Source organism: Sciurus vulgaris (genome assembly GCF_902686455.1).
Source record: "Sciurus vulgaris genome assembly, chromosome: 1".
In the NCBI taxonomy this organism is placed as follows: domain Eukaryota; kingdom Metazoa; phylum Chordata; class Mammalia; order Rodentia; family Sciuridae; genus Sciurus; species Sciurus vulgaris.
This window is the reverse complement of record NC_136461.1, coordinates 79,767,086-79,784,022: the sequence shown is the minus strand read 5'-3', so window position 1 is coordinate 79,784,022 and position 16,937 is coordinate 79,767,086. Positions and strand designations below refer to the sequence as shown.

The window sequence follows — 16,937 nt, the reverse complement described above, 5'->3', positions numbered from 1 at the left end:
TCTTGTACAGATGAACAAGATTCATTTGTAATTTATTCCTGGAGTACTTAAAATTGATTCTTTCAGTATTTCTCACTATTATATTATTATATTATATTATTATATAATTAGATATTACATTATATATTGTTATATATTAACACACACAAATGCTCTATTTATATTATTAATTGGCTAGAACATTTTGTGATGACAAATTTAGGCAGCTCTGAACTGGATTATTACAAAATCTGAATAAAATATAGCTGTTCAAAATCATCATCTGAAAATATAGCTACTTTATTACAATTAGACTCAATAATAACACTGCATGTTGAGACCTTAGATACCGTTCAGTTTTTTCTCCTCTAAAAATTCTCGCCAGATCTATTCTCTTGTTAGATTATTGTAGGAAAGGCCTTTGATTCATGGTGTTTCTTACTATGTTGTTTCCATTAACATGCTGATGATAACATCGGGAATTTAGTCAAAGGAGATGTAGTAGATTGGATTCCTGATAAACAATATTTACACTGCCGTCTTTAAACTGCCAAGGAAGAAGTACACTTTTCTGCCTCTTTGATGTCAAACTTGGCCATCTGATTTACTTTGGGTTTTTGGTGGCTTGATCTGACTTTGGGTTCTGCCATAAAATTGCATATGTGCTATAGTTTTATATATCTTGCTTTAGCCAATGGGCTGCTAATAGAAACTTGAAATATGGCTGTGCAGCTGGACTCAGCCTCTGGCCACCTCTGCCATTGCCAGGAGAAGATCCCCCTACCCCTGCACCTGCCATTAGCTACCTCCCAGCCCAGCTCAGAGAGAAACCAGTCCCAAGTGGTCCTGCAGCTTGAGGCAAAGACCCAGAGGGATCCAGTCTACAGTTGACCTGCAGATCCATAAACAGGAATAAATTATTATGATTGTCACTGAATTTAGGGTGGTTCATTATACAATATTATTGTGATACTAGCTAATCAATTCAAGAGAGGTCATGCAAATGCTTTTGCATCTTATAATATTTATAATATTTCAAATAAATATTTAGGTGTGAGCTATGAAGAAATACATTTTCAGAGCTCAGGAATCAAATTTTCAATAATTAGTTCTGAAAATAATAAATATTATACATGGGATCTATTTATTTCCCAATCAGACAGCACCTTCCTCCTTTTATTCCCCAAAGGAAGAGAAGAAAGGTCTATTTGTAATTACAAATTTTGAAAGTCATTCTTGACTGTTTATTCATGATACATTATTTTAAATTTCCTATATAAATATTTCAGGAAAAATCATGGTGACAGGATCCAGATAAAAGCTAGGGTAGATAGATGGAAAACACATTCTCTCAAGAACTCACCAAGGGGCTGGAGTTATGGCTCTGTGATAGAGCTCTTGCCTGGTGTGCGTGAGGCCCTGGGTTCGATACTCAGCACCACATATAAATAAAATAAAATAAAATAAAAAGATCCATTGACAACCAAAAAAACAATTTAAAAAAGAAAAAGAACTCATCAATTCACAATTTGTTGAATGTTAGTCCCTTAAAAAGAATTATACTTTTTTTAAAAAACTAACTTACCTAAGGAGTCCAAAATATCCTTTATATCTGTAATTAGACAGTCCAATTTATAATTTTCTCGATGTCTGGGAGCATCTGTTTCTCCATAGCCTCTCAAATCCAGTGCGACAACTCTATATTCACTTTTAAATTCCCTCAGTTGGTAACGCCAAGAATACCTGCAGGGAAAAAGAAACATTAAAAATATCCTATTAAGTAGTAACACAAAGAGTAGAATTAGCCAGGTATTAGAGTCACCTGAGGTTTCTCCCAGTACTTGGGAGGCTGAGACAGGAAGGAGGATAGTTTAAGCCTAGGAGTTTGAGACCAGGCTGGATCACACAGTGAGACTCCATCTCAAAAATGAACAAACAGTAACATTAAAGATTTACTAAGTGGAAAATTGTAAAAATTCTTATTTTGAAAAAGGTCACATGTCGGCAGGAAAAAAGAGAACCTTGTGAGAAGGAAGCACCGAGTATCTTTATTACAATTATTTTATCTTTTACCAGCTCCAGTGGGTTAGAACAAAAGACCAGTATTTACAGAAACTACAAAATATGAGATACTAAAATTGACATACACATATATACAAATATACATATATTCATTCAATTTTATAGGTATTTCTTAATCAGGGAATCTGTACTAATAACAGTTAATTTACACCTGAATTTCTAGACAGAACAAACAGATTATAAAGTTTTTAAGTACTGTGGAGAGGAAAGATGAGTTTGAGAGTTTTACCAAAACATCTAAATGCCAATTCTGGCTAGGCTCTGGTAGAGTAAGGTAAACAAAACACTTTCATATTGCAGAACCATTTTACTGGATGAAAATTTATTTTCCTCTAAAGTAGATTTTACTCATCTTACTCTTCTGTCAAATAGGGCTCAGTGTTTTTAGTAACTATAACACTAATGGATGAAAAATATGGAAGTCAAAACAAAAACTGTCACTGAAAGAATCCAATAGAGCAACAATTTAAGGCAAACTTCTGCTTGCCAAAGCAAAATGCTGTAGAGGGTCCTGGACCATGAGGATAATCAAGAGTGATATTCAAAACATTTAACCATGAAAATGACCAGCACTGACCAGTTAGAATAACTATAGTGCAGCAACCAAGCCATGGAGGCCTCTGCTGAGCCAGGCATTCCCCCTGTACTTGATCATGAAGGACAGAATTAATTGAAAAAAAACAGAGATCCAGAAGTTTTTCTTCCTCAAATAAGCAAAGTTATTTTGGATAAGAGCTATGAAAAAGAGTTTTGTTGTTTTTTTTTTTTTTTTAAAGTGACTCATGTTATGGAACTCAAAATAAGTATTTTTAAAAGAGCATCTGCATGCACATCTGTTCATGAAAACACAGTGTAAAGTATTTGACACAAGCCAAATGGGAGATTATTCTCTGAAAATACTTTTTGAGTGCATTAGACAAGCAAACACAGGGATAGATGTAAGATTATAAACCAGCAGTGAGAAGGAGACTGCAATGCCAAGTGACATAAAGTAGTTAGGTCCATTTAACAAGTTGATAACCTAACCTTATATCAATAGATAGACTATTAGGAAAGGTGTCAGACACATATTTAGAATTAGGTATGGATATAGAACCTCTGATCTAACACTAGGGTTTCTATGACTTGTGAGAAATCTGCAAAAACATTTACAATTAAGATGAATTTAAAAATGTAAGAGACAGCATCTTCTTTGGCTGGGCCATAGTAATCTTGTTAATCTTATCTCTGGGTTGTAACAGACAAATGAAGCAATTTGCTTCCTTAAAGAGTCTCATATATTCACATATGATTTTTATTATTTTTCATTAGCCTTTATTATAATTTTGAATTGGATTCTTGTCTTTGCAAATAAACCTCAACTCCTCCTTCTTTATAATCTCTCCTAACAAATCAATAATGTTCTGCAGATTTAACCTCTTAAATATTTATGTAATCACTCCTCCCATCCATCCTGCTATGAATACCTTAATTGAGGCCTCCATTTATGCAGCAGCCTATTGATTGGTCTGTGTCCATTTCATTCCCCTCAGCTCTCTCTTCTACAAAATCAGAATGATATAGCAAAACCACAGACTGTCTTATGTCATTGCCCTGCTTAAAAATGTTTTATGACTTCTTATTATTAGTAACATGAAGCCCAAGCTCATTATCCTAGAAGACCAAACCTTTAACATTTGACAATTGCCCAGTTTTCCAGACTGATTATTTTTCATTCATTCTCTGTCACTTGCTTTAAAATAAAAAGAGTTGACATCCACATCATTCTTACTATATGCGAGGCACAATTTTATGTGCTTCATATGTGATAATGTTGATCTTCAAAATGAGACTATGAAGTAGGCATTATTATCCCCACTTTACGGATGAAGAATCAGAGGCACAGCAAGGTTAACAAATGCCAAAGGTCACAGGGTTAGCAAGTAGGACAACTAGAATTCAAACTTAGATGATCTGACCTCAGAGTACACGTTATACTAACCCTGAAACCTTAAGCAGCTGTAGTGAACACATGAGTACTGTGTTTCGCTTTTACGGCTTTTTTCATATGGTGTCCTTTGTCTGAAATATCATCCCTTCCCACCATCCCTTATTAACCCACAATCCCTTACTCTTACTTCTCAGTTAACTCTTCCTCACATTGGATATGTTCTCTTCCAGGGGATATCCCAGGCTGCCTCCTTTACAGGCTGGCATGGGTGTCCCCTTCTGTACACTCCTCAGTGAACTGGGCACATGTTACATAATGATCTGTTGATAGCGAGCTCTTCTACTCAATGGTGAGCTCCCTGAGTTATCTGCAAGTGCTTAATAAAGATTTGTTGAATAAGCAGAACAACAAACTAATGGAACACTGAATAATGGTAGTGCTAGAAATGTCCTTTGTTCAATAAGACTTCTTTCTGTCCCAGTTCAAATCTTAAGACAATGACAGCTAAAAGTCTCTTATTCTTGGTGGGGAATTTATCATCAATTTTTTATTAAATGTGCATTGTTTAAATATCAAGTATTAGCATCTTTATTTAAGATTCATTTAAAGATTGCAAGGTAAAAATTTGATTCACTGTGCAAAATTCTACATTTTGCATCTAAATTGTATTAGAGATCATGTAATGTGGTACCTGGATGTCATTGAAATTGCCTAAAAAAGAGCCAGGCTTGGTGGTACATATTTGTAATCTCAGCTACTTGGGAGGCTGAGGTAGGGGGATCACAGGTTCAAGGCCAGCCTGGGCAACTTACTGAGACCTCGTCTTAAAATAATACATAAAAAGGAATGGAGCCAGTGTGGTGGCACGTGCCTGGGGAGACTGAGGCAGGAAGATTATAAGTTCAAAGTCAGACTGACCAACTTAGTGAGGCTCTAAGCATCTTAGTGAGAATCTATTTAAAAATAAAATATAAAAAGGGCTGAGGATGTGACTCAGTGATTAAGCACCTCTGGGTTTGATCCCTAGTACCAAAAAAAAAAAAAAAAAAAAAAAAAAAAATGGTGAGGGTGCTGGGGATGTAGCTCAGTGGTAAAGCACACCTGAGTTCAGTTCCCTGTACTGAAAAATAAATAAGTAAATAAATAAACCAAACACGTCTATTGGTGCTGTTAACAATGAATGGAGCCAAATTATATCCTACATAATTCTAAGACATAGGGTAACTGCATATTTTAATAAATTACAAAAGAATATTTAAATGTCCTCTACCTAAAATTCAAAAATAATAACACACTTTAGCCTTAAACTGAAAAATTACCCCAGTGATAGACTGATGGGCATGTCATTCATATGAATTAAACAGAAACAACCCCTTTAATACAAGAATGAGACATATTATGAGATCAGTAACCTCTGAAATTATGAGCAAAACTATTTTCATCCACAATTGTCTTTTTTCTGGTAGTTTTAGATAATAGCAAGGGCCACTGAGAAAACAAGAAACAAAAACAACCTCTTTCCCAGTTAGGGAAAGAGGCTCAGCCCCTCCTAGGTTACCAGGTTGGCCCCTCTTGGGTTAAAACATCTTTTCCCTCTTCACAGAGAAAGGCCGTGGTCCTCTCGGCCTCTGTGCTCAGCCATCTGCCAGAGAAGCATTCACTTGCCTCAGCTCTTGAATGATGACACGTGCATTCCGTGCAGCTGGGGTTGAAGACAGCTCACAGAAATTGCCTGGGTCAGCTCAAAAATGTTTTTGAAAGAGATGCAAATTGAGGTAAAGAGAGTGGGAGAAAAATCATCTTTGACAAACAGCCTTATTTGGGACTAATTTAGCTAAAGTTCTCACAGATGTGTATCTTCTTTGATGTTTCCTTTAGATTTTAAGAAAGAAGCCCCGGGATTTTATTTTTTTCTGTGTACCATATAATAGTATACATTAAACATCACCATTCTTCAACTGCTATTCTCAGGAAATGATGATAAATGTAGATAATACATTATATTTGTATGGTGCTTTTCTGATTAAAAAGCACTTTTTCACACACATTACTAATAAATGATTATTATGTTTTTATTAAGTATTCCTGACTACTTGACCTACAAACAAGTTTATAATTTCTTGGAGTAGTTAGGCAAAACTTAATCAATAGACATAACATTTACATTTATATTTACAATATAAATTTAAATTGGTTTGAAATGCCATGCATAAAGGTTTTCTTTTCTTCCCTTTTTTTTTCTTTTGAAATGAAAAAGTTTTGTCCTAAAACATAAATCTTAGAAGTTTTTCCTAAAATTCTAAAAAATTTATCCTAAATTCTACCATTTGGATTGACTTTTTTCCATGAACCTCCAGATGGAACTGACTGAATCCTATAAGGATCACAGTAACATTTTGATTGGAAGGAAGAACAGAATGAGCAATAACATGGAAGTCTTGGCTTAAGGTATGACATACTCAAACAGAGGTATTTGATTATCACATGGGCAATTTCCATGTAGTTAATTTAAAACTCTCCCTGAAAAACCGGGTAGCACTCTGATTAATGGTCAGTAAAGTTCAATGAACTCAATACGGTCTATTTGAGTAATTCAGTTATCTAGGTTTGTTGTTCTTCTTTTAAATTATAGGAAGGCTGTTTCTGGAGTAATAGATTTGATGGATAGAAGGGGCTTGTTTTCTGTCTGTAATGTGCATCCAATTCCTACTCTATGAGTCTTCAGAATAAAAACATCTCTAGTAGCTTTTGAAGAAAAATCAACCATTCCTCACACAAAACCCCCTTTGAACACATTCAAGACTTGACTTTGCTGGAGCAAAGGGTGCAGATGTCCAAGGATCAGTACTAGGCCCCTCCTAAGCTATCCCATTCACTAAAAGTTCTAGGACATATACACTCCTATTTTGCAAATGGGCTATCACAAGGAGTAAATAAAGGGACAATACTATGAAAAACGTGCAAAAAATTATCATCTCTTAAGATAAAACAGAGAGCATCTATTGCTCTATATTAAATCAGTACCACTGCCATTCTCTGGGACTCTTTGAAACAATTACTAACTAGTTGAAGTGGTTATAGGCTCATTTTTATCTTCATGTAGATTTTTCCACATATTAAAAGGTAAAATTCCAGGAAGGAAAAGAACATGGAAAAGCATTAGATCATTCATGTATTTTACTTAGACTGATGATTTAAAATGTTAAAGTAAGGTATTCTTATATTTTTTTTTGACTAGCTCTTTAACACTCTCTTGAATGTTTGCATAAGGTGTGAAATGTGAAGTATAATAATCCATGATTGTTATCAGAGCATTATCATTCCTATAGACTGAAGATAGCAGAGGTTAGCTCTACTGCCTATTATTTCAGAAGGGTAGCTATTCATAGCTACCCTTAATTGAGAAGATAAATGCAAAACACTTGGAAGAGTATTTGGATGTGGTGAATGCTCTGTAAAGGTTAACTATCATCATTATCATCACCAGAATTAGGATATTATAGGTCTCCACATTGAGTGAATGAGAATGAAGGATGAAAATGAACATTTATTGAGTATTCACTGGGACCATGTGAAAGGCCTTTCACATGTTTTGACTCTTTTTTATCACAACATCTCTGCAAGATTATTGTAAAAGATTGTGCAGGATTCTGTAGTCATGTTACTCTGGGCAGATTTGACTAATGCTTCTTAGTAACATTTCTCTGTGAGCCAGTCATGTCACGTACTCCACGAGGCAAGTCCCCATACATCTGCTTGCATGGCACTGGGCACTGTTCCTACCACCTAATTAGGTTGCTTCCAAATGGAAAAACACACTGTAAGACATGTTTGTTTATGCAGCTAATCCAGACAGGAAAAAAACCTTCATGAGGAGAAAGCCTTCTCAGAAACAGGCACCCATAGGCTTCTTATTCTAGAAAAATTATGAAATAGATAGGTCTTTGCCATCTTCCATTCCTTTCTCTAATGCCTAATACTTCCTAAGACACTAACATCCTCAATGCATTTGTTTATGAGGTTCCTTTCATTCATAAAGTATTCACTAAATTGTCTAAAGGTAATATTCCTTTCAGAGCTAGATGCATTTTACATCAGGATTTTGGGTGGCACAAAATCTTTTAAACTCTAAAAGAGGTGAAGAATTTGAAGTGGTGGAATTCTAGGTATTATGAGACACTACATGCATTTTACATCAGGATTTTGGGTGGCACAAAATCTTTTAAACTCTAAAAGAGGTGAAGAATTTGAAGTGGTGGAATTCTAGGTATTATGAGACACTACCAGAGAAATTCTGGGACATGTTGTTGCCCCAGAACTTTCAAAAGATACCAGATAGTCTGCCTTTGAGTCAACTTGGAGAGTAAACTTTTTTTTTCCCATCTATTTCTTGACATTTGTAGTTCAGGAACCATCTGAAGATCACAGCCCTGTGCTATCAAAAACTGGTTTTACCACTATGATATCTACTATCTCTTTTAAAGATGTTCATTAAAAATAAAGTTTAATTAGGTGTTGATTTCATTTGTATTTATTTGGCCCTATAAAATCAACAGAGAATAAAAATTTTCTCCTAGGTAACTGCAATGGTCTGAATGTGTACTCCCAAATAAATATGCTGAAACTTAATTGCCAATGAGATCTTACTGAGAGGGGCCCTTAAGAGGTGATTAAGTCATGAGGGCAGAGTTCTCATAAATGGTATTAGTAACTTTATAAAAGGGATAGTGGGAACTAGTGAGGTCCTTTTTGTCCTTCCAACCTTCCTCCGTGTGAGGACAAAGCATTGGCCCCTCTCGTGTGGCACCATCTTGGAAACAGAGATGGGGCCTTAACCAGACCCTGAACCTTCCAGTGCCTTGATTTTTAACTTCCCAGCCTCCAGAACTGTGGAAAACAAATTTCTGTTCTTTATAAATTAGTCTTGGGTATTTTGTTTTTAGCAATACAAATAGACTATCCAGAACTCCTAACTGTTAATTTTTGGTGATAGATTTTCTTCTTACTATGAAATACTTAGGTTTTCAGGTTATCCTGCATTCACATAAGCCAATGACGTCATGCATAGGAAATAGTTTACATTAAGTTTCCACAAGTCCTATTTTCTCTGCCTTCTCTCATCCCAAGTTTCACGAAACACTTCCTAATGAGAAATACTCCAAGACTTTTGTTTGTTTAAAGTCTTATTCCCCGACCCCCAGTGTTGTATTTTGTCTACAGTAGATACTCCATGAAAAATTGTTTTGTAACTAATTCAGAAATTTGAAAAATTTAGAGACCTTTTTTATCCTCAAAAATAAAGTTTAAGAATGGTTACATGTAGGTTTCTTTTATCCTTCTTCACCTTCTCCTCCTCCTCCTCCTCCTCCTCCTTCTTTTTTTGAATGAGGGGATTGAACCCAGGGGTGTTCTTCCACTAAGCTGCAACAGCCCCAGCCCTTTTTATTTTTATTTTGATACAGGGTCTCACTAAGTTGCCAAGACTTTGGTCTTAGACTTTTTAAAAATATTTTTTAGTTATAGATGGACACAACATCTTTATTTCATTTATTTATTTTTATGCGGTGCTGAGGATCAAACCCAGTGCCTCACATGTAAGAAGCAAGCACTCTACCACTGAGCTACAACTCAGCCCTGGTCTCAGACATTTTTTTAAAAAAATATTTTTAGTTGTAGATGGACGTAATAACCTTTGTTTTGTTTATTTAGGTTTTTTTTTTTTTTTTTTTTCTTTTTTAAATGTGGTGCTGGGGAATGAACCCAGTGCCTCATGTGTGGCTCTACTACTGAGCCACAACAGGGCTGGGAGCCCCTGGTCTCAGACTTTTGATCCTCTTATCTCAGCCTCCTGAGTTGCTGGGATTATAGGTACGTGCCACAGTGTGTGGCACATGTATGCAGGTGTCTTTAGGAGGAAAACCATTGCTGTGATTTAGGAATATTCAGAAATGATCTCTCTGGGCAAGTAAATAGATTGGGGTCTATCAAAAGTTATCATAATAAAATTATTCTATGGTGTGAATGTGGAACTTTTGAGAAATCTGAATTTCAGTGACTCAGAAGGCTGAGGCAGGAGGATCACAAATTAGAGGCCAGCCTCAACAACTTAGTGAGACCCTGTCTCAAAATTAAAAAGAAAAAAAAATGATGAGAGATCTTCATGGGTGGGATTAATGCCACCGTGTAAAGAGGAGTTCATCCCCTTTTGCCTCCCTTTCCTAGCACCTTCCACCATGTGATGACATAACAAGAAAGTCCTCATCATTGCCTTGATTTTGGACTTCCCAGCTTCTAAAACTGAGAGAACTTAACTTCTATTCATTATACATTACCCAGTCTTGGCATTCTGACATAGCAGTACAAGTCAACTAGGCCAATAAAACAAGTTTTAATGCAAAAGAAGAGTTAGTTGGTAAGTTTACCAGAATTCTGGAAATCCATGAAGGAGCAGCATAAGTGGTTTTCCTCTTTCTCCAGCAGCAACATAGTGAAATCTTAACCCAGAATCCTAAAAATAGAAGGCATGATATGTTTGGTTTTGATTGTCAAACTAATACATTTAGTATTTCCTTCATTAAGAAATACTTGCATTAACATCAAGAAATAAAATAAATATCATTAATCTCCAAAAGGAAAAAAATATGATCTATCAATAGGATAAAAGGACTGATTCACTTTTGCCTACATTCCCTTCACAGTGTCTTCCCTTCTCATTCTTACTATAAGGTAGATTTATATATTTTGAGCATCTGAAGCAATGTCATAATTTGTAACTTTCATCTTATTGATGTGTCATGTTTCATCTCACTCAAATTCTGCAGGATATGTATAATTCTGATCTGAATTTATAATCCTGCCAAGTTTACCTCCTAGTCATATACTTTTCTCAGCTTGCCCGTCAAAAGCTGTGCCATCAGTTATATAATTCACACCTCCTTCCCTTATTTTTAGGTCTCTCCTTCCCACATTATTTTGAGTGTTGCATGTACCATTCCTCTTGCTGCCTGTTCCTCATGGTGCATCAGTGTGTATTTCTAACAGAATACCCTGAGTGCTCAAGACTTCACTGTATACCTTGGGAGACAAAAAAGATGAAAGAAAATAATGGAAATACAAGAAGAGAACAACAAATACGAAGCCAATTGAAAGGAAGAAAGTAGAGAAAAGAGCAAGAAAGAAAAGCAAAAACTCTGAAAATGCAAGGAAAGAAACCAAGAACCTGAATGACAGACACTGGGTTTTAAACAGGTTACCCAAGCAATTAAATTTTCATATGTAAGAGATCCTTCAGAGTCATCTAATTCAACACCATCAAGTTGCAGATTTAGAAAATGAAGCCCAAGTGGGCCTGGTGGTGCACACCTGTAATCCCAATGACTTGGGAGGCTGATGTAGGAGGATCAAAAGTTGGGAGGCCAGCCTCAGCAACTCAGCAAGATCCTGTCTCAAAATAAAATTTAAAAAATGACTGGAGACATAGCTCAGTGGTAAAGCACCCCTGGGTTTAATCCCCAGTCCAAAAAGAGAAAGAAAAAAAAAAAAAAAAAAAAAAAAAAAGAAAAAAAAATAAGGACTAAAAATGTTAACACAAGTCATAAAGGTGGGTGGAAGCAGAATAGTGACTAGAATTCCCATCTCAATCTAACTCCCAGGACAATGTTCTTTCTACTCTGATTCTGCATCTCTGAGGAACTCTCTAGGAGGCTTGAGTCAGAGGAAAGACATTATGAAGAATTCTAGATGACTCACAAGTTACTTTTAGTCCTCAAATTGATAGAGTTAGCAAATCTGACTTGGTCCTCAACTGCAGAGTCTTAGAAGTTCAATAACTTCTTTTGAGAATGTGATGGTCTTAGAGGATGAACTGCCTTGGGCACTTGATTTGATTTAATTAATACGTACTTTATTGCACTATATGCCAGACACTGTTCTAAGGTGTTATGTATGTGTGTGTGTGTGTGTGTGTGTAGTTTTGGGGCAAATATTAACTCACTTAATTCTTATATCAACCCTAGGCTGAACAAGGCCAAGAAGAACCTTGCCTGAGTGATCTGTGTAAAGGAACCTCTTGCTCTTCTTGCCCTTCTGAACTCCAGCTGCTGAACAATTTAGCTCCTAATAGGAAATCAGGACTTGGTGACATAAACATCTCCTCATAGGATTCTGCTTTTGAAAGGTCTGTGAGTCAGATTGTACAGTGGATCACAGGGGCCATTTCCCTTTCCCACCTGGAGTCTCAGGAAATAGAACGTGTGAGCCATGAGAAAGCTTGGGACAAGCATGGACAAAAGGAGTGCATGCAAGGTTGACATTTCCTTTTCATTCCATTTTTTTTTTTTTGGGGGGGGGTCCCTGACTTCATAAGCCTGTTTCCCTCCTCACAAACATATACTATTTATTCATTGTTTCATGCAGACTAGATCATCTGTGATCGAAATAAACTCCCGATTTCCAAAGACTCATTCTGTTTATCTAAAAATTTGAGCATGGACAGCCTCCTCAGACAGTAGAGCAACCCCAGGAACAACAGTTCCTACAACTGATCTGAGCTCTAAAGGGCAAAAAGGTGACAGGAGACAGCTTCCCTTTGTAGAAGGAAAGGAGCAGAATTATTCCGGGTTGTTTTGGCAGAGGGAGGAGCGGAGAGCAATACAAGACGACTCTGATTAGAGAACTCCACATTCAGAAATCAACCAAGACGCCTGCACACCGGATTTGTTGTTTGTCACCTGTCTCTGTCTCTGTCCCTCTCTCTCTCATCCACACACACGCGGAGGTACATACACTCACACGCACACACACAAAGACATACAAACCCTCGCACGCCGCGCCTCATCCCACCTGCCTGTCCCCTTGCCATCTTCCGGATCCCCACTGCGCGCCCTGCAGCCAGGGCAACACTAGGGGACGCTGAGCAGGGCGTTAAGGAAGGAACAGCCCCGCGTCCCCCGCCCCCGCGGCTGTCACGTTTCCTCGCGTTACCGCCAGGCCCGCACCGGCCTTCACCTTGATCCGCACGTAGCAGTGGGTACCCAGAGAGGGGTCGTTCATGCACGCAGGAGGGTGTTCCCGGGTCACCCGCCGGAAGGTCTGTGCAGGTCCCTTGCCGATGCTCCACAAAAGTTTGAGCAGGTGGATGGAGGCGCAGAGCCCGCAGTAGCAGTAGACCAAGGACCAGAAGAGCAGGGACCGGATCGTCACCATCAGGCGGGGCAGGCAATCTCGCAGCCTCGCCATCGGGCGGCGGCGGCGGGGCAGCTGCCCTTCCTTCGGAGCCGGGGAGCTAGCGCCGCGGCGTGTCAGGCCGGCCCGCCGTCCCCAGCTCGGCGCGCGCGTCCCCCGGGCGGTGTCACAGCCCGCTCACGTTCCGTGTCAGCCGCGGGCTCCCGCACACACGCTGCGCGCTCGGGCCCCCGCGCGCAGCCCCGGAGCGTAGCTGGGGAGACCCTGGGCTTCGCGGTCAGCCAGCAACAAGGCAAGGGTGGAGCCCTCCGCCCTCTTCCTATTTAACAATTACCGAAAGTGGGCAACATGAAGGCGAGAGGTTCCAAACCATCCTGGGTGCTACGGAAGGGCCACTCTTGTTTTGGTGGGTGTCCAAATCTTCCATTGCCCCGCGAACTGTTGGAATTGTATCAGGGCTTCTGGATCATCGACCAGCGGGGGTGCAGGGAGGAGGTGGCAGCAGATGCCTTTTGAACTACATTACAGACATTCCTGACAATCTTCTGAAAATGTTAATATTCTCCAACTAGGTTTAAAGTTGTTTCCGGCCCAACTAGAAAGCAAATAGGCACTTTACAACAAGCCAAGCCCCTGGCGACCGTCTGTTTTCTGTCCCTATAAGTCCTCCCCACCCCTGCCTTCCTTTCTTTTGCCAGAGTTGTATAAACGGAATCATGTAATATAGTATGTAACCTTTTGCTTCTGGCTTCTTTCACTTAATGTAACTGAGATTCAATTAGGCTGTTGCATATAGCTTTTCTTGCTAATTATTATTTCATTGGAATACTATAAATTTGTTTCCCAATCATGGAACATTTCTTTCATTTTTTTTTTTTTTTTTCCAGTTTGGGGATGCTATGGATAAATCCACTATAAACTCTCATGTAAAAATTTGTGTGTGTGTGTGAACAAAATTTTTTACTTCATTTGGATAAATACTTAAAAGTGGGATTACTAGGTCAGGTAGTAAGTGTACATTTACCTTTATGAGAAACCATCAGATTGGTTTCCAAAGTGGCTGCAAAGGACTTGGGGTGTAGGTCAGTGGTAGAGCCCATGCCTGGTATGGGAGAAACCTTGGTTTCTATCCCTAGTACCAAAAGAAAACAACAACGAAAGGTAGCTACACGATTTTGAAATCACACCACCAGTGTGAGAGAATTATAGTTAGGGCACTGAGTATTTCATTCCAGAGGTGTGCAGTGGTATTGCATTGAAATTTTAATTTGCATTTACTTATTGACTAATAATATTGGGCAGCTACTATATACTTGTGTCACTCAAATACATCTTACTTTTACAAAGTGTCTGCAAATCTTTTCCTTTTTTGTGTTTGAGTCCTGTGTAATTTTATTACAAAACTTTTATCACATGATGTGATTTGCAAATATTTTCCCTGTCTAGCTTGTCTTTTTAAGTTTTAATTTTGATAAGGTCAGTTTTCCATGTATAAATCATGCTTTTGATGTCACGTCTTAAAAACTATTTGCCTAGTCATAGAGTCTAAAGATTTTAAGTTTTACATTTTACATTTAAGTTCATCTTCATGATCAATTTTGAGGTAATTTTTCTGTAAGATGAAGTTTAGGTTGAGAAGTTTTTCTTTTGCCTATAGATGTCCAGTGCTATTTGTTGAAAAGACCGTCTTCCTTCTATTCATTGTACACATTTGTCTCATTTGTGTGGCTCTATTTCTGGGACCTCTATTCTATTCCATAGATCTTTAGGTACTTGGGTTGATGTGCTCTTTCCCTCTTCTCTCTCCTTCCCTCACTTCCTCCCTTTTTATAATCATCCTTGTTTGTACATATTTTATATATTCTTGTTCATGTTTCCTCCTGGTTTGTAATGGTTTCTAGGATATATACTTGGAGGGAACTCTGGATTGACTAAACAACTATTCAACTTTACAAAATAGCCGGATGCAGGAGCACATGCCTGTAATCTCAGTGACTTGGGAGGCTGAGGCAGGAGGATTGCAAGTTCCAAGCAAGCCTTATCGACTTAGTGATAAGTCAAAATAAAAGATAAAAAGGGCTGGGGATGTGGCTCAGTAATAAATTACCACTAGGGTCAATCCTCAGTAGAAACCAAACACACAAAAAGAGTATCAAATTGTTTTAGAAAATGGTTGTATCTATTTATGTTTCTGACTGCCAGCATGAGTTCCCACTGATCCTCTCCTACATTTTTTGTTTTGCTTTTTGGCACTGTGGATTGAACCCAGAGGCACTTTACCACTGAGCTCTATTCCCAGTCATTTTTCATTTTGAGACAGGATCTCACCAAACTGCTGAAGTAAGGTCTGGAATTCTTGTGATCCTCCTATCTTGGTCTGTGGAGTTGTTGACATTACAGGTATGCACAATCATGCCCAGTTACTCTTCAATTTTTTGGTAATGATAGGGATATCATTTTAGCTAATTTGATGAGTAAAAACTATCATTTACGGCTTTTTCACTTCCCTCAATATTAAAGAAATTGAGTATCTTTTTATGTTTATCAGCATGTGCATTTCTAAATTGAAATGCTTACATGTGACAGAGTATTACCAATGGCATATTCAGAACTTTCCAGGCTTACAGTCAGGTGTGGCCAAGTGATTGGGTTCTGGTTAGCAGGATGAAGGCAAGAGAGGCCTCTTTCAGGTCTGGCCATTAAAATTTTTGTGTGATCCTCTAGCCCTATTTTCCTGTGCTACATCAACTTTAGAGACCACACGCTTCAGGTGGCATAACTAATAAATGGAACACGGCAACTCAACCTGCTTGACTTTTCATAAAAATTGAATATCCCATATACATTACTTTTAGGGTAGAACATTTTGTGGTAAAATGATTTTTTAAAAATTTCACACTCCTTCTGTCAGTTTTACTGAGTTCAGAATTTCAAGTTGACTTCTCCCTCTGGTTTTCCTTTTTATTAAAAAATAACTGGTGGATAAACACAAATGTAGCACAATTACCGCTGACTATTCTTATTTTATAAACACAGATCTGTGATCTATAATGTGAAAGAAACCTGCAGTCAGTATTAAAATGCATACAGATTTTCCTTCACTTACTCAAAAAATTCATTAGAATCTCATCAGTACACACAATCCTATGACAAATGGTTCAGAATAGAGTGCAAAGAAACCATATGCTAACATATCCATGAACTTTGTTAATTTAAAAACCAGAAGCAACCATGATTAAGATACATTCAGTTACTGATAGACAGTTGTGTCCTAAGGGGCACTGTCAAAATAGAAACTCCAGCAGAGAAAGGTTATAGATTCACAATAAGAAAATGAACTGCAAGATTAATGCACATGTGTAATTCTGGAAAAAAAAATCAGAGTCCTCCAAAATGCTTCACATTTCAGACCGACAGCTTTCTCACAAAACGTTGAAGATTTAATTCCACTGTTTCTGGTGTTCATGGTTGCTGCTAACTCATTTCTATTTTGGTGGAAAAAAAATTAGCTTCAGCTTCTATATAACTCCCTTGCCCTGGCTGCTTACAATTTTCTTTGCTTATGTTGGTGTGCTGGCTACTGAAAAGTGTCTTAGGTATGGAAGTTTTTTTTCTTCACTATTCTGCTTGTAATCTTGTACTTCCAAGATAAAAGCACTCATTTTTCTCAATTTTAAGAAAATTACCATTATGATTTCCTCAAATTAATGACCCACCTTATTCTCATGGTTGGTTTCAAGAACTTTAATTAGATGTATGTCAG

The 16,937-nt window shown here is 37.8% G+C and overlaps 1 protein-coding gene across 2 annotated transcripts in view; it reads right to left on the bottom strand.

Moving 5' to 3' along the window:
• The window catches only part of EPHX4 (epoxide hydrolase 4), a 42,215-nt gene extending 28,480 nt beyond the window's left edge, over nt 1-13,735 (bottom strand). The window contains exons 1-3 of one of the 2 annotated variants that reach the window (XM_079151038.1): nt 12,998-13,735; nt 10,414-10,499; nt 1,565-1,722 (exon numbers count right to left, since the gene is read on the bottom strand). In XM_079151038.1, the coding sequence (XP_079007164.1) occupies nt 1,565-1,722; nt 10,414-10,499; nt 12,998-13,228 (475 nt within the window). In that variant the 5' untranslated portion in view covers nt 13,229-13,735. Of the gene's footprint in view, nt 1-1,564; nt 1,723-10,413; nt 10,500-12,832; nt 12,886-12,997 lie in introns of those variants that run through there. The other variant, XM_079151039.1, reaches the window with a different exon arrangement.
• Nucleotides 13,736-16,937: the final 3,202 nt, after the last annotated feature.